General features: G+C 34.5%; 1 protein-coding gene across 11 annotated transcripts in view; it reads right to left on the reverse strand.

Annotated features, from left to right (window-relative positions):
- Positions 1-25555, reverse strand: part of CACNA2D1 (calcium voltage-gated channel auxiliary subunit alpha2delta 1) — a 506034-nt gene that overhangs the window by 389348 nt on the left and 91131 nt on the right. For all 11 annotated transcript variants that reach the window (XM_021936120.2, XM_021936123.2, XM_021936118.2 and 8 more), the window contains 2 exons: positions 24800-24881; positions 9662-9778 (listed from right to left, as the gene is read on the reverse strand). In XM_021936120.2, coding sequence (XP_021791812.1) covers positions 9662-9778; positions 24800-24881 — 199 coding nt within the window. The remainder of the gene's footprint in view (positions 1-9661; positions 9779-24799; positions 24882-25555) is intronic.

Below are 25555 nucleotides of genomic sequence, written 5' to 3' on the forward strand. Positions count from 1 at the left end.
TACAGCAGGTCTTCAAATAACATTGTTTTGTTCGGTATCGTTTTGTTGTAACACTGATGAGAAAAAACGAAAACCAATTCCTGGCCAGAGCACTGTCTGTGTGGAGTCTGCATGTTCTCCCCATATCTGGATAGGTTTCCTCTGGGTACTCCAGCTTCCTCCAGCATCCCAAAGATATGTACATTAGGTAAACTGGCATGTCTCAATTGCCCCATGACAAGTAGCTGTGGGTGTAGGAATGAGGGCACTCGGTGATGTGATGATGTCCTGTCCAGGGTAGGTTCCCATCTTGTACCCTGAGCTTCTGGGAGAGGTTCTGGCCACCCAACACTCTGAACTGGGATAATTACGCAAATAATTATCTTACTTGTTCATATTAATCTTTCTTAAATGTATGTATAGCTCACATTTATTTCAGTGTTTAATAACAGAAGTTTTTGGTGTTTATGAAAAGTTTAGTGGTATTTTTGTGACCAGGAATATGCCATGGACACTTCACATTTGCTTATATCAGTCAGTGGGAAAATTGGGTTTGTTATATAGTATGTCATTTAAAGTCACAGTTTCCAAAAACCCATCAATGATGTTAAGTGAGAACTTATTGTATACACAACTGGGTTTGAATTCTTTGCTAGCTGTGTAAGCTTGGGCAATGTATTCAACCTCTCCAGGCTTTCATTCTCCCATGTGTACAGTGAAAACAACTATATGTACTTCGCAGAACAGAAATAGTGTTAGAAATATATGGAAAGTGCCTAGCAAACTATCTGGACCATTGCAGACAGTCAATAAATGCTAATGATTAATTTGCCCCTTTTCTAGTAAAACTCCAAAAACTTTCACTCTTCTCCATCTAAGTAACCAGCTCATTCACTCATGCTTCTACATTCTTTTTACCCAAAACACTTAATTTCTTAAATTTCTGTCCTTTACCACAACTTCTTATTTCTCCACTGTTCCTTATAAATGTACACTTTATCCACATAAAAATGTCTACTCCCTTGAACTCTTATTTCTTGACCATTATCAGATCCTATCTAACATGGTTCCTGGTTTCAAATACTTCAAATACTGTTGACTATTCTCAAATATCCTTGATGTTTACAAAGTTTACTTTGCTAATCCTCAATCCTAGATGGATTCAACAGTCTTCTCATTCTATTAAGTTGGTGCAAAAGTAATTGCAGTTTTCTACTCTTCATATTATGCCAATTCGTGTTAGAGAAAGCTGATTTGATTATGAATATAACTGTTACATTGAAAGGTGGGGCTCCATATAAAAAATGCCCACAGAAAACAATGTTTCCTTTCCTCTCCTCTGCTTCTTTAAAATGATTTTTCTCTAGACCATCTTCCATAAAACTCATATTAAATCCTGAAAAAGTCTTGACATAGACATCAACTGGTGGGATATACATTGTAATTGAGAGTTCACCCAATTTTGTTCAGAGAAGCAATGGCCTAGCTAAAACTACATTTCTTATCCCCCTTGCAGCCAAAGGTTGCCCAGTGAGATAGACACAGAAGTAACAGAGTGGGATTTCTGGAAATCTCTTGAGTTACCTACCCATGTATATCTTATTACAGGAGGAAAAATAAATCCACACTCTGTTTAAATCATCTTTTGTTGGGTTGTCTATTAATCATACTTGAACACAACATTATGCCTTTCAGGTTCCCTAATTTTTCCATTCACCATTGTATATAAAAGTGTTATTGCTAAAAGTAGTCTCAGTTAATCAATTAAAATATTTAGTCTGGAATAAAAATGAAATATCTAAGCCTAATGTAAAATTCATTTAAAATCCCATTACTATGTTAGTACTGCTTCAGACCGAGAAACTTCAGATGGGGAATGTGGTAGATGGCTATGTCCACGCTCCAAGTTTTTCCTCCTGATTTCATCTTGACACTACTTAGCAGCTCAAGCACAGTGATTTCAGCAATGGCACTATGAGAAAGTTCACAATAGATGGCCTTTTCTTGACTATAATTATGTGTTGTTACTCTCTGCAGCTGATGGATGTTCAACACTGACTTGTTTCTTTATTAAGATACTGTCCCAGTTGTTTGGAGGTACCCAGGACATTCAATTGCAACGTAATACTTCTGAGGGTCATTTAAACCCCAGCCCCTCAGCTCCCATTTGACAGTATATTTCTACCCTCTTTCTGCTAAACTAGTTTTGTTCCTGGCAGGAAGCCCTGTTGGGTCCTGTCCGAGACCAGCTCCATCTCACACTGCCTTGCTTTGTATGTAAGTTTATGGCCCTTGATACCGTGTCTCATTGCCCTGTCACCGGGTAAACATGTCGAGCCTCAGCACTTCCCTTTTAGCATCCACAGGCATGTATCAAATCCAAATAAATAAAAGTAATCTCAATTTTGCAAAACAATTAGTGGATTACCTAATCCCTTCACCACTCCGACTCAAAGGGAAATGTATTAGCTCTCTAAGTAATCTTCTCAAAGACATTTACACTAAGATTACAGAGAAGGGTAAGCATACTTTTCTCCTTGGAGAAAGCAAATGGCACAACATTTTATACCTCTTTCAAAGGAATTTTTCTCCTGTTCTCTTTAACCTGGATAATTTATACCCTCCAGATAGATTCTGAATTAATGATCAAAATATGCACATCTACATAAACACAGAGTTTTCAGAAAGCTCTTTGAAATTCATATGTAGCTGGAACCTCATTTTTAGAATATGAGGGTGTTTTATATCTTCTGATTCTTCTCAGTGTTAGGAAGGCCCTAGATTTTATTCCTCAGTCATTTTACTTACCCATAATAGACTCCTTTCACCTTTTCTTACTTTGCTCTCCCAAATCTTCAACAAGTCCCCAAGACTCCCATAGCCCCTTCTATCTTTACATATAATATCCCCTTCTACTTGGCCAAGAGAAAAGTGGTCATCCGTTGTGACTTTTAAATTTTCTCTACCTGCAAAACTGTCTTTATTTACATCTAATAATATTCCTTCTGTCCCAAGTGAAAGGTTCCAAAATCTTTTCAAAGAAAATTGCATGACCTCGATCTCTCTCTGTCTGCTTTTTCTGGAATCATCCTTCAACATTCAGACTATATTTTTCTTATTTTCAAATTTCATAGATTTCTGTTTTTCTAGCTATAAGCATGCTTATATGTCCTCCAGTGTCAAAAATAAACAAGAAAGAAAAACATGCTTTAGTAGTACTCCACATTTTCCTTCACTGTTTTACCAAACTTCATGAAAATCCAGACAAATTTCTTGCCAATGTTTCACTTTCCAATCACTCCTTAACACTACCATCTTTATTCTGTTCCAATGCATTCTATTGAATCTATTCTCACAAAAGTAAACCAATGACCCCTAATAGCCAAACACAATGAATTTTGTATTCTTTGAGTCTCTAAAGAATTTCAGAATTCCTTCCTGGATCCCCTTTCTCACTTCTTTGGATCTAATTTTTCTTGAGTTTCTTTCCACATTTTTTAGTTAAAATCCCTAGAGATAAAGATCAGAAACCTGAATTTTTATAAAATGTTATTGGCACTGCTGACAAATAGAAATAATATAGAATGACTGGCCTAAGAGTTAAAGAAAAATAAAAAAAAAAAAAAACTATTTGGTTAAATAACAATAATCTAGTACTTCCAGGAAAACAAAAACAAAACCTACTTTAAAAATCACTTGAGAACATTTGTCATGTTCCTCTTCTTGTTATCTAATCATAAGCTCAATATCAAGGTTGAATTAAGAGTTGGAGTATATTACAGTATTTAAAGCTCCAGAATAGATTGGAGCAGCTTTAATTAAAGTTACCAGGACAACCAGAGGGAGACAGAATATGCCATAATTGGAAAGTGTCACCAGAAAAATTTGTTTATTGTAACCTTGATCCTATTTCCTTTGAGCAAAATGCCTAGAGACCTTCATTTACTGAGCAGATCCCCTTGGCTGGGCTGGTTGGTGAACAATGAGACCACTGATTTCATTTACCTCCATCTCTCAGAAGGCCGCACTGGAGGTTGGATTGCTTTGTTGAAAAGCTTTCTCCTGTGAATTGTTCATTAACACTTGCAGATATTTCAGCCTAGTTCAAGCTGAAATGTATGTTCATAATAATGTTAAATGACTGTATCTTTTTTTGCTTCAAAACACTGTTTGATTTGAGATTGCTTAAGAATAATCCAATGATAATAGTCAGATAATCACTGCAGGGAGCCAGTTCCTGAGACACAGACATAGCAAATGTCAGAAAAACAAGTCATTTAGCAAACACATCTTGGAAATAAAAAATGGTTCAAATTATGAATGTGGGTTTAGAGGGGAAAAAAACTGGATTTTAGACAGAAGTCAAAGTTGAATTCTACCACCACCTCATGCTATCTACACAGTCTCGGATAAGAACATTGGTATTCTAAATTTCCTCATTTATAAAATAAGAATGCATAAATGTTTAATGTGTCTACTTCACAGAGTTTCTGTAAGGGCCTAATATATATGAGTCATCAGAATCATAACATGATTTTATATAGTAACAAGCCCCCCCTACCAAAAAAAAAGCAAAATTGCTATCAAAGAGACAGCAACGAAAATGTTTTGATATCATTTTATCTTTCAGCTCTTTCTAAGGCTGGTAGATGCAGCTGATCAAAAGACAAAAGCACAAATGAGTGTAACGTAAAGTTGAAATAAGTAGTTTAGAGTCAAACATAAAAACAAGATAGCACATAAGGCAATAAGTTAAATTGACTTTTTAATCAAAAATATTATAAAAGATAGGATTAACAATTTAATCTTCAAATACATAAAATCCGTGTTCATGTATGCACAATAACAATTATTGCAGATACTAAAAAGCAATAATTTCACCCAAAAACCCTCCAGTTTTAATTTCCTTTTTTCAAAAACCTGAATTATCAAAGACTGTTAAGTAATTTCTTTAGAAGGCATATAAGAAAACAACCAGTTACATTTATTTTTCTCTCACAGTGTTTACATTTATATTTTCAGAGGTATCTTATGTTTACCAAAGAATAATAAAGGTTTTTAAATTTTTCAAACTCAAATTAAAATGAAAATTGTTTGAATACCATATAGTCTCTTTCACTAAATCATTCTTTTGAAAATGGTTAATTGATACAGGATTCACTGAAAAATTAAAAGCCTTCCAGAATATTCTATCACCTAGATCATCCAATTATTCAGCATGGATGAATAGAAGTTTACAAAATACTGCTTAGCCATCGTTTCTTCCCTGTTATGATTACACACTTCTTTAGGTCAAAGGATGTATTTGTATAATAACTAGGAATGCAGATCTTGAAGTCAGACACAACTGAATTTGAATTTTACATTCAAATTCACATTCAAATTTCACATTCTTGCTGCTAAAAGTATAGTCTTTGTACCAGGAGCGTAAGCATTACCTTATGCTTGGTGGCTTATTAGAAATGTACTGTCTCTGTCCAGATCTACTGAATAAAAATCTGCATTTTAACAAGAGCCATGGGTGATCTGCATGCATATTAAAGTTTGACAAGCATTGGCAAACATTACTTATTAGATATATTTCCTTGAGCAAGTTTCAGGAACTCTCAAAGTCCCAGTTTCTTCATTGAAAAATGAGACTAATACTGGTGTCTCTACCATAGCATTATTATGGGAAATAATTCGATGATGCTACTTAGTAACCACTCAATAAAGTCTAACTGGTATTAAATTTTCTCATCTACCTTAGATTTGTATATTCATGATGTTTTCCACTATATTTACCTATAAAATTATATTAGTGTCCCACCCAGAAGAAATAAAGCTCCTTTAATCCAGATGTCTCCCTGAGTATAAGCCTACAACAAAAATACAAGCAAATTAACAATGCCATCTTGCATTCATTTACAATACAATGTAGCATATGTGTTTCTATTAGCCTCAAAATATTTCTCTTTGAAATAATGTTTTCTATTTTTGTAGAATCAAAGAAGTTAAGCAAAGAATTTAGTTTGAAAACAAACATGAATCTGTCTCCCTGAAATAAAATGGAACTATTCTACACTTAATTAGCCATTGTGTCTTCAGTATTCTGTCACCACGTGCCTAAGATATTCTACTGATCCCTCACAAGACTCAAATAATGCACCAGGTGTCTTGAGCTTCCATTCCAAATGAGATATAAGAAAGTCTCAATAGGATTATACTTTAATCCAATTAAGGCAAGACATACACTATTTCATTCCACAATTTTTTTAAGGGACTATAACGTCCAAATCACCTGCTTCCTACATCCAGAGGAAAAATGTAGACTGATAAAATCAATATAAATCTAATCATTTTCCACTGTCACCTGAATATTAATCACTTCAGTGGATAGCACCTTATTTTTATCAGATAAGTTTTTATTAAAAACATTTACATAAATAAATGCTTAAAAGTTGTATTCTCATCTCCAAAATTGAAGATAATAATGCTTTGAATTTTCCAGTAAAGAAAGTTTATCTTCCTATGGATTACTCAATTATTATTATTTTTATTTATTCATTTATGTTTTTTTTTTTTTTTTTGAGACAGAGTCTTGCTCTTTCGTGCAGTTTGGAGTGCAGTGGTGTGGTCTCAGCTCACTGCAAACTCTGCCTCCCGAGTTTAAGCAATTTTCCCTGCCTCAGCCTCTGGAGTAGCTGGGATTACAGGCACCTGCCACCACACCCAGCTAATTTTTGTATTTTTAGTAGAGACGGGGTTTCACCATGTTGGCCAGGCTGATCTCGAACTCCTGACCTCAGGTGATCCTCCCAACTCGGCTTCCCAAAGTGCTGAGATTACTGGAGTAAGCCACTGCATCCGGCCTCAGTTATTATTTTTAATTAAATGTTTCAACTTCTAGCAACATGGCATAACAGAATTTCCAAGCAACATACCTGCTACACTACAACAATATCTTGGATACTTGAAGAAGCATAATATAAAGATTTAGAAGTATCTAAGAAAGCATAGAAAATTTATGAGGGTCAAGATATTTATAAAACATAGTAAACAAAAAAATCTGAACTCTGAGTATTAAGTAAATAGGAAATTCAGAGTTGTATTGAGACAAATATCCATAAATATACTGAAATCTATACAATAAGAGGAACCAGGCTAGGCGCAGTAGCTCATGCCTGTAATCCCAGCTCTTTGAGAGGCCAAGGCAATAGGATCACTTGAGCCCAGGAGTTAAAGGCTTGCCTGGACAACATAGGGAGACCTCATCTCTATAAAAAATTAAAAAACTAGCCAGGTATGGTGGTACATGCCTGTAGTCCTAGCTACTTGGAGGGCTGAGATGGGAAGGCTGCTTGAGCCCAGCAGGTTGAGGCTACAGTGAGCAGTGATTGTGCACTGCACTCCAGGCTAGGCAATGAAGTGAGACGCTGTCTCAAAAACAAACAAACAAAGAATAAGAGGACCTAAACTGAAGCTCCAGCATTATGTCTAACAAAAGATGTATAAGAAGTTTATGAAAAAAAAATTGTTAAAGTTTATCAAATGGTGTAAAATACTGCTAAATGAGAGATACTATGTATAAATAGAAAGACAAAATATAATAAAAATATCAATTCTTCTCAATTTGATCTGAGTCAATATAATACAAATCAAAATCCCAGCAGACATGTTCCTGGATAATTATATGCTGAATCTAAAATTTAGATAAACGGTAAGAGTTTAAGAATACTCAAGATTATTCTGAAGAAGAATATAGTGAGGGACTTAGCCTATGTATTTAGTCTGTTCTCACACGGCTAATAAAGACATACCCCAGACTGGATAATTTATAAAGGAAAGAGGTGTAATTGACTCACAGTTCCACATGGCTGGTGATGCCTCACAATCATGGCGGAAGGCAAAGAAGGAGCAAAGTCACATTTTACATGGCAACAGGCAAGAGAACATGTGTAAGGGAATTCCCCTTTATAAAACCATCAGATCCTATGAGCCTTTTTTTTTTTTTTTTTGAGACTTACTATCATGGGAGCCACACGGGAAAGACCCACCCCCATGATTCAATTACCTCCCACCACATCCCTTCCACAACACGTAGGAATTATAGAAGCTACTATTCAAGATGAGATTTGGGTGAGGCACAGCCAAATCACATCAGCCTACTAGATATTGAGCTGGACAACTGGAGTTCACTAGGGGAAGGCAAACTATTTTATAAATGCCCTGGAAAAATTCCTTGGAAAAAATAATTTGAAATGCAGACTGAAATTATATACTCATATAACTTGCAAGTGGACTAAATACAAAAATGCAAAAGACAAAGCTTAGAATCAGGTAAAATGAAATATATTAAATTATGTGTATAACCTCAGGGTAGGCAAGGATTTCTTAAAGAAAACACTCTACAATACTAATAATTAAAAGAAATGTTGACTTTGCAATAAAATTAAGAATTTATCTCATCAAAAATCACAATAAAGGCAATGGACAAGGCATACACTTGAAAAAGATGTTTGGGCCATATATAACTAAAATGAATTAGCATCAGGAATACATAACCTACAAATCAATATTTTAAATTACAAAAAAATTTCACTGAAGAGGAAACAATAAAGGTACATGAATATACAGCAAAATGTCTCCTTCATTAGTGACAAGCACAGGTACTATTTACACCCATTTGATTGCCTATAATTAAGCAGTGTAACACTTTCACATGTCGGCCAGAATATGTATCAATGTGGGCTCATATACAACTAGTGAAGATCTGAACTGATACAATTATTTTGGAAATCAATTGTCATATTTTATAAAGCTGACTCTGCGAATACACTACAATCTAGCAATTCTACTCTCCTGTACTGACCCTACAGATATTCTTGCACATAAGTACTATGAGACTTGTTCAAGAAAATTCAGCAGCACTATTCATAATAGCATTCATCTGCAATAATCCAAATAATTTACCTACAGAGACTAAATGAAGGAATTGAGATACATCCTCATAAAATGATATTTAACTGAAAGAATGAATTAAATCTAAGTGCAAACACACATATAAATCATACAAACATAATATTGATGGAGAAAACCAAGTAGCTGAAGACTACATACAGTGTGACATCAATTTGATAATGCTAAAAAGTAAGCAAACTAAAGAATAACTTGTTCAGCAAAGCATTTTTGTGGGGGAAAACTATTTTTAAAAAGAAAAAAATGGTAACTTGAATAGCTAGCATTTTGGCCACCTCTAGCAGAGAGGAAGGGTGATGGAATAAGAGACTATACAACTAAAGAGGATGATAATATTCTGGGTTTTATATTGTGTAAACATGTTCAATTATTATTATCTATCATGATGTACATACGGATTTAAACATGTTCAATTATTATCTATCATGATGTACATATGGATTTAGACATGTTCAATTTATTATTATGTATCATGATGTGCATATGGATACATATAATCAATTAAACATATATTATTAAAATATAATAGTAATATAAACTAAAATTAGAAATATTTAGGGTTTGCAATTAAACCATAATATCTCATCTTTTATGAACATATCAGATGAACACAGTTACTAAGAAGAAGAACGCATACCAAAGAAAACCCCTCAATAGGGCATGAAAATTAAATAATAGATAAGTAAGGAAAATAATAAAATGAGCAGATCCGATTTAAACTCACCACCAGGGCTTTAGATCTGTTGCTTAGAAGTTTCTCAATATCCCTGGCTGCAATTTCTACCAGCTGGCGTGCATTATTTGGTTCCACAGTATACAAATCTTGATATTTCTCATAAATCTATGTGAAAGAAAAAAAAAACAATAAGAACAATAGTTACTTATTTGGCTTACAAGTTCCCATTAGAATGTATTTAAAACTATAAACAACTGATTAGAAACACCACCCTGTTCTTTCTTTATATTGATCTTTTTGGAGTTTGAGTGTGTCAGGAAAAAATATGTAAATATAAATTTGCTCTAAGACCACCAGCTTGCCAAAATAGAGGTTATGTTAACAGGTTGTAAAACGTCTTGTACCACAATGGTTTGTACATGCAATTTTGAAGCTTGATGCTGCACTGTCCAATCTCGAAACTGGGTATTATCTGTCATCAGCATCGTAAGAGAAAGGGTAACATCCTAGACAACAGAAGGCAAAGTGGAGCATGGGAGGTCAAACCTGGAGGAGTGTGGAAAACAAAGGTAGGAGGAAGGGTTATGTGCTACAGAATGAAGAGAGAGAGAGAATACATATAAAGCCCCTGCCCATGTTCATCCAGATAACAAGAGGAGCTTTAGGGACAGTTCACATATAGAGGAGATGAAGGTCATTAAGGTTTTGGTTAGAACTGTAATGGCATATTTATTTTTTATTATCAAAGTAAATGCCGCTGTTAGTTTTTAATCACTGAATTAAAGCACACTGAAATTAAGCTAGGTGCCAAAAGAAAAATTTGACTACCTTTCTGGCTCACCTTAGTGTCTATGGAAGGATTTCCCCAGAGTGGCATAAGCTGCACCTGTCTTACACAGCCTGTACACTCTCAGCAGGAGAGGAAGAATTAAAGAAAGGGCGGTTGGAGGGGAAGCAGTCACAGTGTTTGTGGCTGGAGGGCTGAGATGAGAAGGAAATCCCTCATGCATCCAACAGATGGGGTGCACATGCATGACTAAACCATCTTTGAAAGCCAGGACCTGGCAGGTTTTTACTGTCTTATGAGAAGTGAATCCAGGCACATACAGGAACCAGTTCAACCCTGCTTTTTTCTGGCACAACTCCAACATTCTGCTTTACTACCAACAGGTTCTACAGTATGATCCCAGCTGCACACTGGTAACACTGGTGCATACTGGCTTCAGATGAACACAGATACATACTGACATTTATTGACTACAGAGCGTATTAGTTTTACATGGACTTACAATTTTTTATTTGAAATTAAAATTTATTTGAAATTAAAATTAATATTTTGTAAAGATGTAAATCCATTTTTACTCCTAAAAGTGACTCACTCACACTATGAGGTTCTTCCATACTCATGTGAACTTTGAACTTGTAGGTTTTCACTCAAAGTACTCAAGGCACGTTAATTTAGTGACAAAATCTCCATATTTGGATTCATCCAGGAGTCCTGCATTTTACTAGATTGCTTATGCTTTCTGCTAACGGGCAGATTATTGAACACTGTTTTTTTTTTTTTAAGACCCATGTCATCCATGAAAAACTTCATCCAATGCAAAGCTTTCTCTTTCATTTCAGACTAAGATAAGATTCAGGAATATTGATTAATTGATTTGGGGTACAAATAGATAAACTTCAACATCACTTTAATTGATCCAGGATACGTAGTTCTTTGCAGTAAAACCAATAGAGCTAATTGGTGTGAAATGTACTGTGCATTGTACCATTAATACCTTGTTCATTTCTCTATGCAGTCTAACCTCCTTCCTGTGGTATAGGGAATACAATACGCTTCATAGGTGGAGATTAGTTCAGATGTGCAATCTATACTTCAAGTAATGTCATTTATTAAGTCTCTTCATACATGTGCCAGACATATTAATTGTTTGGTGCTTTAAGGAATAAATAGATTATAAGTCCGCGGAAACAATTTATTTCAAGTATGTATCTACTCAAATATATAAATTTATATCTCTCAAATTTCCTTTTAGGATAATTTTTAACTACTTAACAAAAACAAGATCTAACTCACAAATAAATGTGAAAAAAAAAAGTCAAGAAGCTTAAGTCTAGAACCCCCAGTGTAAATATCTGGATGTATTATTTTATATATAAAGCCACAACTGAAATGTTTTCTTTGGTAATAAAAATAAATTAAAATTATATCACTCTCCCCCAAAAAAACTAGCTCTTGCTTCTGGTTCCAAAGACTACAATCATCTTTGTTGTCATAAGAGCTATTGCAAAGCTCTCCTGATATATGTTTAGTAAATAATTTTCAGAATAGAAGGTTTCATATGGAGTTTTATGGTCACACAATATATTTTCATAATATGTGTATATTTCCAACTCTTTCCATCACTAAGACATATTTCTACAATATTTCATGTATTAATATTTCAAACACATCTTGAGGCATTTTTTTCTCTTCTTCAGCTTACTGTTTTGTAAATAATTATCTGCTTTGCCATTTTATCCAATTTCTTTCTTGAAGGAAAAATAGCACGGTGGAAATAATACAAGTTTTTGGCACCAGAGTTACATTTCAATCATGTCAACTCTTCACATGCTGTGCAATACTGGCCTTCGTTTTTTCTCTACTAGAAAGAATGTAGCATATAGAGAGAGTTCAAAACAGGATGCTTTTCCTCCTGATACACTCCTATGCTTTAGTTTTCCTACAGTTCAAGTTCTCCTGTTGCCACCCTGACGTAAGTCTTAACAAAAAGAATATTTGTCACCTGTACATTCTTCCTTTCCTATAATCTTAACCAACTGGCTTTAATGTACTTCCGTTGTAACATTCAAAGACCAAGTTTCTCTGTGATGACAACATGGATTATGGTTTGTGAGATAGGCAGAAAAACCGTAATCTATGTTCTAAATATCTTTGTTATAATTAAAATAATATGTTAATTATGCTAATTAGCTATGTTAACATAATCTATGTTCTAAGTCACTTTGCTCTAATTAGGTCCACAGTTCCAAGATAATCATCACAATTATACATTTTAAAATAACTTCAAGTGTAATATCTAAAAAATGATATTACTCAATGATATAATTGCTTAACAAAATTCCTAAAGAAACCTCTTGGAAATCATAATACAGATGCCCCAGAAATATTTACTCAAAACTAAATATGCTTCCAAGCTTTTAGATGACCTAATTTTTTTTTTTAAATTTCATTTAAAAAAAAGTTTTTTAGAGACAGGTCTCACTATATTGCCCAGGCTGGGGTGCAATGGCTATTCACAGAGGCAATCATCCTAGCCCTCCTGGCCTCAGGTGATCCTCCCAGGTCAGCTTTCCAAGTAGTTGGAACTACAGGTGCATGCCACTGCACCCAGCTATATCATTATTAGCAATCAATTTAGGCAGCTACTCTAAATCACTTTTAGGTGTTTCACATACATTATATTATTTATTCACTTTAAGAAATCTATAATATACATTTAATTAACCATTGTATTAGTGAGAACAATGGGATTCAGGCTGTAGAATACCTGGAGGGAGTCTGAATCGCACTTCATCATAAAAGAGCAAACCAATGCCCAGAGCAGCCGAAGGTGAATGGTAAAATGTGGCATGTTTAGGCAAAGTGAATCTGCAATGCCACTCTATGCCCTGAATCTTGCTTGGCTTCAGCAGGATGTGGAAATTTAAGAAAGCCCTTTGAAATGAGCAAGAAAGGAACAAGGGTCAGTATGTCTGCTAGGAGATAGGCTCTGCACACGATCAAATAAATTCTAATGCAGAAGCTGAGAGATGGAAAGTGGGAAGCAGATGCCCAGCTGAAGGATAATGATAAAGAATCACCTAGAGCTGAGGGGCCCTAAGCAGGTTGAGAAGATTGGCCAAGTTCTAAGTAGCAGTCAAGTTCACTATCTATATCAAGAGAACAAAAGCAAGCAAATACACCAGATATCTTGTCACGTAAGTTTCTCCCTATGCCCAGGCACTAAGAAACAAAGTAAAGAAGATTAGAGAAATATCAAAAAAGAGATAGAACTTACTAAATCCTTAGTGGACCACAAAAGGTTGTTTTGATCTGAAAGAGGCTAACATTCAAGTGATTAAATTAATTTTTCCCACTCCTAGGGAAGAGAATGGCAGCTCATAAGCAAGTTAAGTTCCCTAAAGAGAAACAGTCAAATTTCTGCATATTAAATCTTAGATATGTAAATTTTGACAACCCCATCTCCCAATACTTGCATGTGTACTTTCGTTCCATGGAAATTGGCTTGGACAAGCAATCAAGATTCCTGCCATATCCACAGACATCTTTCTGAGGGATGCTTTCCCTTTGACAGTCCCTGATGAAATAGGAGCTCCCTTACATATGGCTAGAAATATTCTAATGTATGGCCTTGTCCTTGACTTCTAACCAATTATATCAGGACTTTTATCAGACCTGCAAGCCGTTAACTTCTGAGTCAATGGCATGTAAAGGGCCAGATACAAAAGACCTGTATAAATAAACACACTGAGACAATCAGATGCTCTCACCACAGGATGACAGTTGGATGAAATAGCATGGATCAAATGTTTAGTAGAAGTGGAACTGAAAAGACTAGTGGGAGGAAAACAGTATTCAGATCTACTGAGCAATAGAAGTGGTGGTTATGACAGACAGAAGAATAGCTTCCCAAACATCCATATCCTAATCCCCAGAACCTGTTAATATGTTGTTACATAGCAAAAGGGAATTAAGTTTGCAGATGGAATTAAATTTACTAATCAGCTGGTCTTAAAAGAAGATTACCCTAGATAGTCAGAGTTAGCCAGTGGAATCACAAAGGTCCTTAAAAATGGAAGAGGAAGATGTGACTAAGGAAGAGTAAACCAGAGAAATGGCAGCATGAGAAGAAATCAGGCCAACACAGCTGGCTTTGAAGACCAAGGGAAGGAGAAATGAGCCACAGAAAGGACTTCTCATCTCCAGAATTGTAAGAAAATGAATCTGCATTGTGTTAAACCAGTAAGTTTTTAGTCATCTGTCACCATAGCAATAGAAGACTAACATAATGTGTTGCGGGAAGTCAGGGACCCTGAACGGAGGGACCAGCTGAAGTCACAGCAGAAGAACATAAATTGTAAAGATTTCAAGGACATTTATTAGTTCCCCAAATTAATACTTTTATAATTTCTTATGCCTGTCTTTACTGCAACCTCTGAACATAAATTATGAAGATTTCATGGACACTTATCACTTCCCCAATCAATACCCTTGTGATTTCCTATGCCTGTCTTTACTTTACTCTCTTAATCCCATCATCTTCATAAGCCGAGGAGGATGTATGTTGCCTCAGGACCCTGTGATGACTGCGTTAACTGAACAAATTGTTTGCAGAGCATGTGTGTTTGAACAATATGAAACCTGGGCACTTTGAAAAAAGAACAGGATAACAGCAATGTTCAGGCAACAAGGGAGATGAGAGTTTGGATTCTGACTGCCATTGAGCCGGACAGAACAGAGCCATATTTCTCTTCTTTCAAAGGCAAATAGGGGAAATATCGCTGAATTCTTTTTCTCAGCAAGGAACATCTCTGAGAAAGAGAATGCGCCCTGAGGGTAGGCCTATAAATGGCCCCTTGGGGGCAGCTGTCTTTTACAGTCAAAGCCTAAGCCCCAGTCTCCCGTAGCGCTCCCAGGCTTATTAGGATGAGGAAATTCCCACCTAATACATTTTGGTCAGACAGGTTGTCTGCTCTCAAACCCCGTCTCCTGATAAGATGTTATCAATGACAATGCATGCCCGAAACTTCATTAGCAACTTTCATTTCACTCCATCCTGTGGTCCTGTGATCTTGCCCTGCCTCCACTTGCTTTGTGATATTTTATTACCTTGAGAAGTATGTGATCTCTGTGACCCACACCCTATTCATACACTCCCTCCCCTTTTGAAAATTGTTAATAAAAATTTGCTGGTTTTACGGTTCAGGGAGCATCACGGAACCTGCCGATGTGTGCTGTCTCCCCTGGACACCTGGCTTTAAAATTTCTCTCTTTTGTACTCTTTCCCTTTATTTCTCAAACCAGCCAAGATGCTTAGGGAAATAGAAAAGAACCCACGTTAACTATCAGGGGCGGGTTCTCTCGATAATAATGAGTTAGCTGTGAAGAGTTCCCAGCAGAGTCAACAATGATAGCTTCTGAGGTTGCCTTGCCTCTGAACTGCCCTTCCTTGGAACAAACTATTTTCTAAATAACTTGAGTTCTTGCTGAAAGCCAGGTTCCTCCTGAGTTCGCTTAAATTAGCTAGTTTTTATTTTTTTTTTAAATAGGATCTCACTATGCTATCCAGGCTGTTCTTGAACTCTTGGGCTCAAGCAATCCTCCTTTCTCAGCCTCCCAAAGTGCTGGAATTACAGGCTTGAGCCACAGCACCCAGCCTATTATTTTTTAAATGAGTAGGTCAACAATATACTTCCTGAGTGATTCACTGTTCCTAATAATGAAAAATTCTAACAGAACTGCATGTCTGAAGTGATTAACAGTATTTATTAATTATTAGTTTGCATTTTCATTTCATTTATCATTAGATTCTGATGAATATGAAAGATGAGCTCCATTGTGAGCAACATACAATTTCCATTAGGCATCAGGATATAATAAAATTAGTTCAAGGATACACATTGTTACCTTCACAATTGTGTGAGGTTCTAAGAAGAAAGATGACAGAAAAGCTAAAAATATCAAAATGAACAAACATTGTATAAAACTGTACACAAACTGGATAAATAAATATCATCCTACCTCAAAATAATGAGAATTGGGATTAAAAGAAAGTGTTACATTATATTTCCCACCATCATTCTAATTCCACTATCTATTGGATAACAGGAGTAAGTTCAATATCTTCAATACTAATGAAGGCAAGAAAAGTGATTCATTGTCACCTCTGCTGCTTCAGATACCCACAAAATTAATTTCACTTAATTTTAGTTGAATTTTGCAACGTGGGATGGTTTGTCTGTGGGTTATACTTTTTTTTTTCCTTTATTAAGTATTCCTTGGGCTTTTGAACTACTTGTTCCTTAGCAACTAAGAATGTCTTCTCTCTAAAGGGTGTATTAACACAAAAGAATGATATAATGTACTTTCCTGATCACTTTCAAGGATCAAAGTTCCCTTAACTAAACAAATACTAATGCAATATTTTTATATATCGTAAGTATCTTTTTTCTTTATTTATCATAAGTCTCCTCATCATCTAAGCTGGTCATCACATAGAAATGTTGAGAAATGTGAAGATTCCTTCATCTAAGGTAAAGAGTAACTAGTGACTGGAGATCTGAATTGATGTTAGAATATACTTTTAACAACAACAAAGACAATACCAACAAAACCTCCTTTTCTCCTATGAAAATTAGCTGAGTTTTAACAAAATGAATTTTGTCATAAAAATTATGTAATCATTTCTAATTAGTCCCTGATATCTTCAACCTCTTCCTTCCCTTTGATTAAAATAATAAATGATGTCATCTCCCAAATAAAAGTCAGGCTTTTAAAATGTCTTACTCTTTAGCATATTGTCAATTGTGTTTAGGGCTGCTGTGTAAATAACTAATGCAAATAACAACTGCTAAAATATATTAATTCATCTTAGTGTGTGTGCATTTATGAAACTATAGGTAATCATTTTACAAGATGCATGATATTGTATTAACGTCATTTTTAAAAATCACATTTGATTCCCTGCATCTTCACTCTAAGCAAATTATGGCCTTTTTTTCTTTTCCCTATAACCTAGCTTTTTGAATTGGGACACTACCTTTGAAATTTTTTATGACTTGATATTTCTATTGTGCTACTTTTAAGCACATGTGAACATCAAACATATATAATTTATATAACTGTTATATTTATTGTGTATTTTCTATTCCCCTTCACCAGAAGGTAAATTTCAGGAAGACAAAGATTTTTGTCTGTTTTGTTCACTGGTGCATAACCAGTGCATAGCACAGTGCCTGGCACGATCACTAATGAGTGCATGAATTAGTGAATAGATACTGATTCTGTATCAGGCTTTGCTGGGAATGTAACTTCCCTGTATTTTTATAATTTATAAAACAACTTCTTCCCTGTATTTAAAAATCAACATTTATTTTAAGCCTAAAAAAATGACCAAGATACTACGCAGTTACATAATAGACTACAAATACAACACTGATACAATAATTAAATTCCAACAATAGAATAAATACACAAAATAAGGTAGTGATCAGTGTGAGGAAGAATATGAGTGTTCCAATGAAGAGAGACAGAAATGTATGCTGTCAGAATTCCCAGAAATTAAGATCACATAGGCTGCAACACTCACATAAATGAAACTATAGCCATGTTTTGGAGGAAAAGTGATTCAGTAAGGGATGAAAGAGATCAGAATGTGTGTAATACAAGGAGTTATGGGAAAATAGAGTGAAAGGCAAATTGAGACATAATTATGAAGGATGATAAAAGGATATTGGTTTATATCTTATTCTCTAGTCTACCCAACCTATTTTAGACTAGTAAACCACCGAGCTCAGAACTTCTAGTGGCTATCACAGCAATCAATGCACAGGAAGAATCTGAATTATAAATTTGTTCACTATAAACACAATCCGAGTATATATATATACACACACATGCAATTATATACATACCACATACATATACACACACATATAAATACATCATTTGCTCATATCCTCAGATTTATAGTGCATACTTTTCCAATGATAACTATATCAAACTGGCATTCTAATACCCAACTCACAAGTCTCCCTAGCCACTCTATTCTTTCTATTTGCTGTGATACAGCTTCTTAGCTAGGACTATAACATTTCAAATGGAGCATCATCTTTAGAAGGATATTTAGGAAGAATGAAGTCACAATTGGTGAGCGTTCTGCAGCACACACTGCTACTTGCCGTAGCTCCTATTAACAAGAACATGATGGTGACATTTCCAAGCAATATATTAAAGATGGAAGAAAGAAAAGAACAAGTGACAATTGCAAACAGGCCACTTAATTTTCTCCATATTATACATAGGAATGGGTGATTATATTTAACCAGAAATGCAGGTTGTCCCTTGAACAGAAAAACTAAACTATAACAAAGATGAAAGAATCTTTCAGTTTTTAGGATAAAGGTGTTTGGTACAAAAAGTAAATTTTAAGTTCATGTTTAAGAACACTTAGATTCAAAACAAGGAAAATATTAACATACATAAATAACAGAAACTCTCTACCTGTTTTGTTGTTGTTATTTCTTAATTCCAGAGGTAATTAATTAACCTAGCCTCTCTTTTTCCATATCTGAAGCTATATATAAATTGTAATTTGAGTATATACTTTGCCAGAAAATTCATATGCAATTAAAAGTGAAAAAGATCATACTAAATTCATTAAAACTAAATATAAATATAATTAACCATAGGCTGAGTGAGCTGCCTGTTTAATGTCTCTAACCCCAAACGACCTAAATTCATTTCACTGCCAGTAAAACAATTTTTCAAAGCAGTCCGGTTTTAATTTGCCCATAACTATCATACCTTATTAACAAATGGCTTTTCTAAAGCAAAACTGATACCTACCAATGCTGATATGCAATTTTACAAATTTATATTCATTTAAAGAATTTCATACACTCAGATTCTTCAGTTCTTCTTGAGCAGTTTTTCAACCTTAGTACAATTGACATTTTACAGATAATTATCTGTTGTGAAGGGATGTCTCATGCATTGTAGGATGTTTAAAAGCCTCATTGGCCTTTTTACCAAGACTATGCAAGTAGCAACCACCCCATGCCCCCAGTTATGATAATCACAAGTATTTCCATACCATCCCACGCCCTGAGTTATGATAATCACAATATTTCCAAAGATTGCCAAATATATGCCAAGGCACAAAACAGCACCTGGCTGAGAACCACTGCACTAAATATATATTTAGAGAAATAATAGATAATAACATGTCCCTCAAATAGTAGCATAACTTCAGAATGTTAATTAATGGCTGGATGAGAATGGTAAGGTTAAAAAAAAAAGTTTTAATATCTTTTGAGAAAATATTGAAAGTCACCCTAAAATTAGAAATCCCCTGAGTTTATTCTGTGTCTTTGAAAATTAATGTAATTAACCACTGTTCAAACAAAAATAGCTTCTTACTTAAAAATCTCCAGTGCAGCAGGGAGGCGGGGGCAGGATGATGGTGAAAGGAATCCATACTCTCTGCACTCTTTGTAGTGCTATATTCTGCAGTCAAAATAGATTTCTTTCTACTTATGACAAAAAGAGCAAATTCCGAGTGTAAGATAATTTTAAATTGCCTACATAATTATGGTGCTGATTTAGTTATAGCACTTAATTGTTGAGGGAAGTAAGGCAACTCTGAATAAAAGCAAAACATATGGAATTAATAATAAATAGTATATATTTGTTTATTTAAAGTGAGAAAGCACATAACTTATTTAAAATTTTATATTGCCTTTTACCCTCAAAACAATTGGGTAAAGGGAATTCTAATATCTGATATTCTAATACAGCTTTTTTCAGCACTCCCAGACTTGAAGATTTCCAATCCTCCTTGTTGCCTGCACATCTTGCTGATTCCCTAGTCAGGATCACCAATGATTAATTGTGTTCTGTTTTTGAGTGTCTCCCTTTGTAAATATATTAAACTCTCTGCCACCTAGAAAAAGAATATTCTATTTACATGAGATGACATGACCACAATGTCAAAGAATAAGCATTAGTTTGAATTACTAATGAAAAGAAATTATTCACTCAGAATGCTTATGTAAATACTATCTTAATTGAGAGTGCTGAATGCTCAATATTTATACACATTTCATATTTACATCTTTGAGTAGCATATTGAAATGTAAAGGTATTGGTTTTGAAATTTTCACTTAATAAATCATTAATAATGAATCAAAAGCCAGGAAGTTCTATGGCAATGCCACTGCAGAATAAGCCTACCTTCAAAATTAAGCTTCCAGGAAAAATTTAATCAACACATTATTCTAAATATATTTGCAGATGCTATCCTAAAATTTGAGAAAGTCAGACAGTTTACCTTTAAGAAGAAAGCTTCATAACAACAATGTCACATGCACCATTTAAAATGGCAATGGTAAACATTTCATTAACTTTAAAACACTGTTCTCAGGAATATTAAGACTATTTAATTTTTTAAAAGGTTATATATTCATAAATATGTGATGATCAGCCTTGCCATTTGTCAGTGCAGTAGCTAAAGGAGTGTGTGTGTGTGTGTTTAGAAATAATAAAATATATTTCAAAATATTCTATAATCCAGATTATTAAAAATACATATATATTTTTCTAAATTTGGGGATTGTTCTCCTATTTTTCTGTCTATAATATTTTAAATGTGTAAATACAGCTTCTATCTCTGTTAATATAGCTTTAATACATTTTTATATATTCGGATAATAATACATACAAGTGAAGACTGCTCTTGTCCTCCACTATTGGTTCTGTCCCCTTCCATTGTGACAGAATTTTAGTGGGGCACATGGCTGCTCAGAAAAAGCCTCCACTTCTTTGACACATTTTGAGTTACATGTGACTAAATTCTAACCACTGGAATGTGAGCAAAACGTCTTACTCTTAAATGACTGGATATCTTCTCTCCAAATCTCTTTCCCTTTACAGGACAACTGGGAAACAAAAGCAACTGGAAGAATAATTTTGTATCCAGGCATGGAAGCCACATGCTAAGGATGGCAGAGTCACCCTGCCAGCCCTCGACAGCTTACCTCTCAACTGCTATGTGACAGTAAAATACATGTTTAGCCTGTATGTTTGTCATACTGGCCCAGCCTGTACCCCAACTTATACAACGCCACCAAGTAATATGACAAATGAATGACATTTGTTGAGCTCTCATTATATGTCAATAAATAATTTATATGGATTGTATCATTAATCCCAACAACTCCATGAGATTAAATATCTTGGCCAGATCCTAAAGCTGGCAATTGGCAGAACCAAGGTAAAATAGCCTTAGGGATTTTTCAGAGGGATATGTTATAATACTCCATTGGAAATATTAAGTGTTTTCTTCAGTTAGAAGACTATGAAGAAAAAAAATCAGTGAAAATTTACTTTCTGTATCATTCTTAGCAATTATCTCAATGGATATACAAACAAACCATTTCTGTGGTATCAACAGAAATGGGAGGTTTTAAATTATGAATGTATATTATATGTTAAAATTTCCTTCCACTCTTTTCTTTTTGGAAAAAAAAAAATCAAATGGAAACATCATGAGTAGGTAATTGTTGCTGGCGGAGCTTTGGTTTCTTATAATTTATATCTTTTATAAAAAGAGCATTAGCATAATCAGATATACTGACCTTGTTTACATGGGGAATCTGCTTATTTTTTCAAGGTACAAATAAGGACAAAAAACGCTATTAACATATGTTCTAAAGCATACAAGAAGGTGTTTCAAATTTCAGAGTTGCATCCTATTTAATAGTTGTGTAACCTAAAACAAAATTTTAACCTTCTCTCAATTATTTTACCCACCTTGTGGATGAGCATATACAACTGATGGACATATGTATTCTCCAAATGGTTCAGTAATGGAATAATCTAATAAAAGACATCTTAAAAGTCTAATGCATCACGGACAATAGTCCTAAGCAACCCTATTCACTTGTGATCTTTAACAGAAGACAGGCAGGTAACCTGGGAAAAATCTCACATTTGTAAAGTTGAAGCACTGAATGTATTCAATAATATTAGCAACTTTCTGTGGGCTACTATTTTAGGATACAATAAAGCAATTTTCACAAAATTGCAAAACTATATTACTATTTTATTTTTGAGACAGGGTCTCACTCTGAAGCCCAGGGGTAGTGCAGTGGCACAATCACAAAAAATATATTACTTTAGCCATGGTACCTGTGTTGGTTCTTGGCCTTCATGTAAAAAGCTAATTGTACCCTGTGAAGTCAGTAAAAAATGAATGTAATTTGTAATTTGAAGAACCTTCATTTCTACAATATTAAATTTCAACCTGGAGCCCTGCTAAACTCCTGTGTTTATTCAACTTCTGGCCCTCACCATGTATCCAACACCCCCAATCTCAGCTCAAAGTTCACTCTAAACTCTGACATGCTTCCTCAAAATGAATGAGGCAATATGGAATCATTTGTCTGTGTAAGATGATACTCTTTGTGTGCCCTAGTACTTAAATTCTTTTTCCAATAATGAATTCTGCTCTAACACTCTTCCCACCACCCCAGTTATCTAACATATTATTCATTAATTTGGAATTTTTCTGTCACCGTAAAGAGGTATGTATCCCATAAACAGAAAACTAGAGAGATTTTCTTTCATCTTTTCCATTCTATTTTGTTATGTTAATTCAGACAGAGTCATTGATTCATTCATCAATAGCTGTACTCTTCTTAGTAATCTATTCTTCATAAAGCATAATAGAAACCAGTTAGACTTCTTTTTGGTTAATGAGTCATTGCAAAAAAGCAGATTCAGAAAGAAAAGTTTCACATATTAACACCAAAAGGAACAATGAGGCCAGCCAAGCAAGTTGTTTTTTGAGGCTGGGGAAGCACTCACAGAGTAAGGGAGATGCTCCCAAGAGCAGCTTATTTTTAATCTCCACCTGTTGATAAAAACAGTCATGTAATTTCTCACCAGAACCTGTAATTTCTTTTTTTTTTCTCATTATGATTATATAAAATATTTGCTCTCAATCTAAATAGTGTCCAAATGAAAATTAACAAAGAAGATTTGGTGGTGCTTCCAAATAAACTCCATGACTTTCACAGAGGCTCACTTACTACCTACACACTTTCATATTCTAATTTAGTTTCCCACAGTGAATCACTACAGATCCCAAGCATCAGCACACAATAACTTTCAAGTTTCTTTGCACCATCAGTAATTGAGATTTGTTTTTATCAACAGAGTGTCAGTTCTCTGAGGAGAGGAATACTGTTTCTTTATTTATCTTTGGCAGCCCGCACAGTGTCTGGGACATATTACCTGCTCAACATAATACACTGACTAGAATTAAATCTGATCATTGTTATTCGCAGGGAACACCTTTCATTTCCAAACATATTCCCCTTATCTCACAGACACTTAGGTTTGTTCAACACACTCTATAGTTGTTTTATAAAGACATTCTGGTATAATTTTTTGAAGTATATATGTATGTGGTTTCCTTAAGAATTTCTATTAATACATGAAGTAACCACACATTCCATTTTCTCATACATATTTGCATGATAAATAGTCATATATTATACATCAAGCTGCTTTTATACCACTTTATCTCATTGACTCATCACATTTTTGGAAAATAAAAGGCCTCATTTCATCACTAACAATACAAGATGAGAATACTTTCAAATGTATTATTTACATTGAAATGAAAGTAGTGAGGCCCTTAAAAAGTGACATTTAATTTTTAATAAATCTTACAGAACCTATACATGTAAATGCTCTTACCCATGGAAAATAATCTAGTTAAGATGCCATACAAATATTTATATATTGCTGTCACTCAAACATCGTTTTAGAGTGACTTTCATAGCCAATTCATAAGTCACAAGAAAAATCATCTTTCATAGAGTCTCCTTATCTTGCACCAAAACCGTTATTACTGATCTCATGACTAACTCTAATCTCTAGACATGCCTGTAAACACTTTTCAAATAATTTTTACCCTCAAAGAATAAAGATATGTTTTCACTGAGGATATTCAAAAGAATTCATCACAGGAGTTCAAGTCACCACTGTATAAGGGATTATTACATATATTCTGAAGAATGGAAACATTATAATAGTAAGTACATGACTTCCCTACTTAAATTTATGGAGAGTATACATGACACGCAGGCTCATTTAAGTGAGACCTATGTATCAACTGCAAAGTGTGCTGAGAAAGTTTCCTTAGTTTTTAAGGATGGCATTTCTTGTTCACAGTAACTAGCAGTACCAAAGGTGTCTCTCAGAATTTCACCACCAGACCCACATGAGAAATCACATCCCATTTGTAATATAGAGATATAGTTTCCTAGAAGATAGAACTGCATTTGAATAAATGAAAAGATTAAGAAATCTCTTCGGTGGATTTTACTCACATCAACAAGCTGATTGACTCCACTTGCTGTTTTTGCCAGTGTGACAAGGTCTTCTTGCATCTTATCCACCCATGATTTGATACTGCAGAAATCAGAAAAGATTATGTTCTATCAGATCTCTGGCAAATAAAAGTCACACGCTGATATTTTGTATCCATGCTACAGATAATTCATTAAAATGCCCTTAAATTATTCTCCCTCCTAGCACCGACTATGTCCACCCTTCCACTCCAGCTTTAAATTGCAAAAGCGCTGAATCTTTAGTGTGCAGGCTTTCAGGAAGCTGAAATGCCTCCAAATCAAAAGAGAAAAATGACATTGATGTCTTGTCCAATGAGAGTAAACAATTTGCTTATTTTGTATTAAAATTCCATTAAATAGCTATTAAACATTCTAAACTACAAACTTTATCTTTTAGCTTCCAAGTCTTCTGAATATAATAGTAAGATTATACTAAATGCAGACCAGTTGTAAAATGCAAGAAAAATTCCACCAGCCAGGTAGAACATTCAACAATTTGATGCATTCCCTTCTAGTCTTTTAAAATTCCTTCACATCGTTGAAAGCATGTTATATAAAATTCATATATCTTTTAGCTTTATATAATACAATATGTACTTTCCCATGGCATTACAAACATTTTGTAAACATTTTATTTTTAATGGCCACTTAATACTCCATTATCATGGCCACTTAATATTCCATTATCTCTATATTCCATAATATACTTGACCATCCTCCTTTTTAAAGGGAAAT

This window comes from Papio anubis, chromosome 4, assembly GCF_008728515.1.
Source record: "Papio anubis isolate 15944 chromosome 4, Panubis1.0, whole genome shotgun sequence".
Taxonomy (NCBI): Eukaryota; Metazoa; Chordata; class Mammalia; order Primates; family Cercopithecidae; genus Papio; species Papio anubis.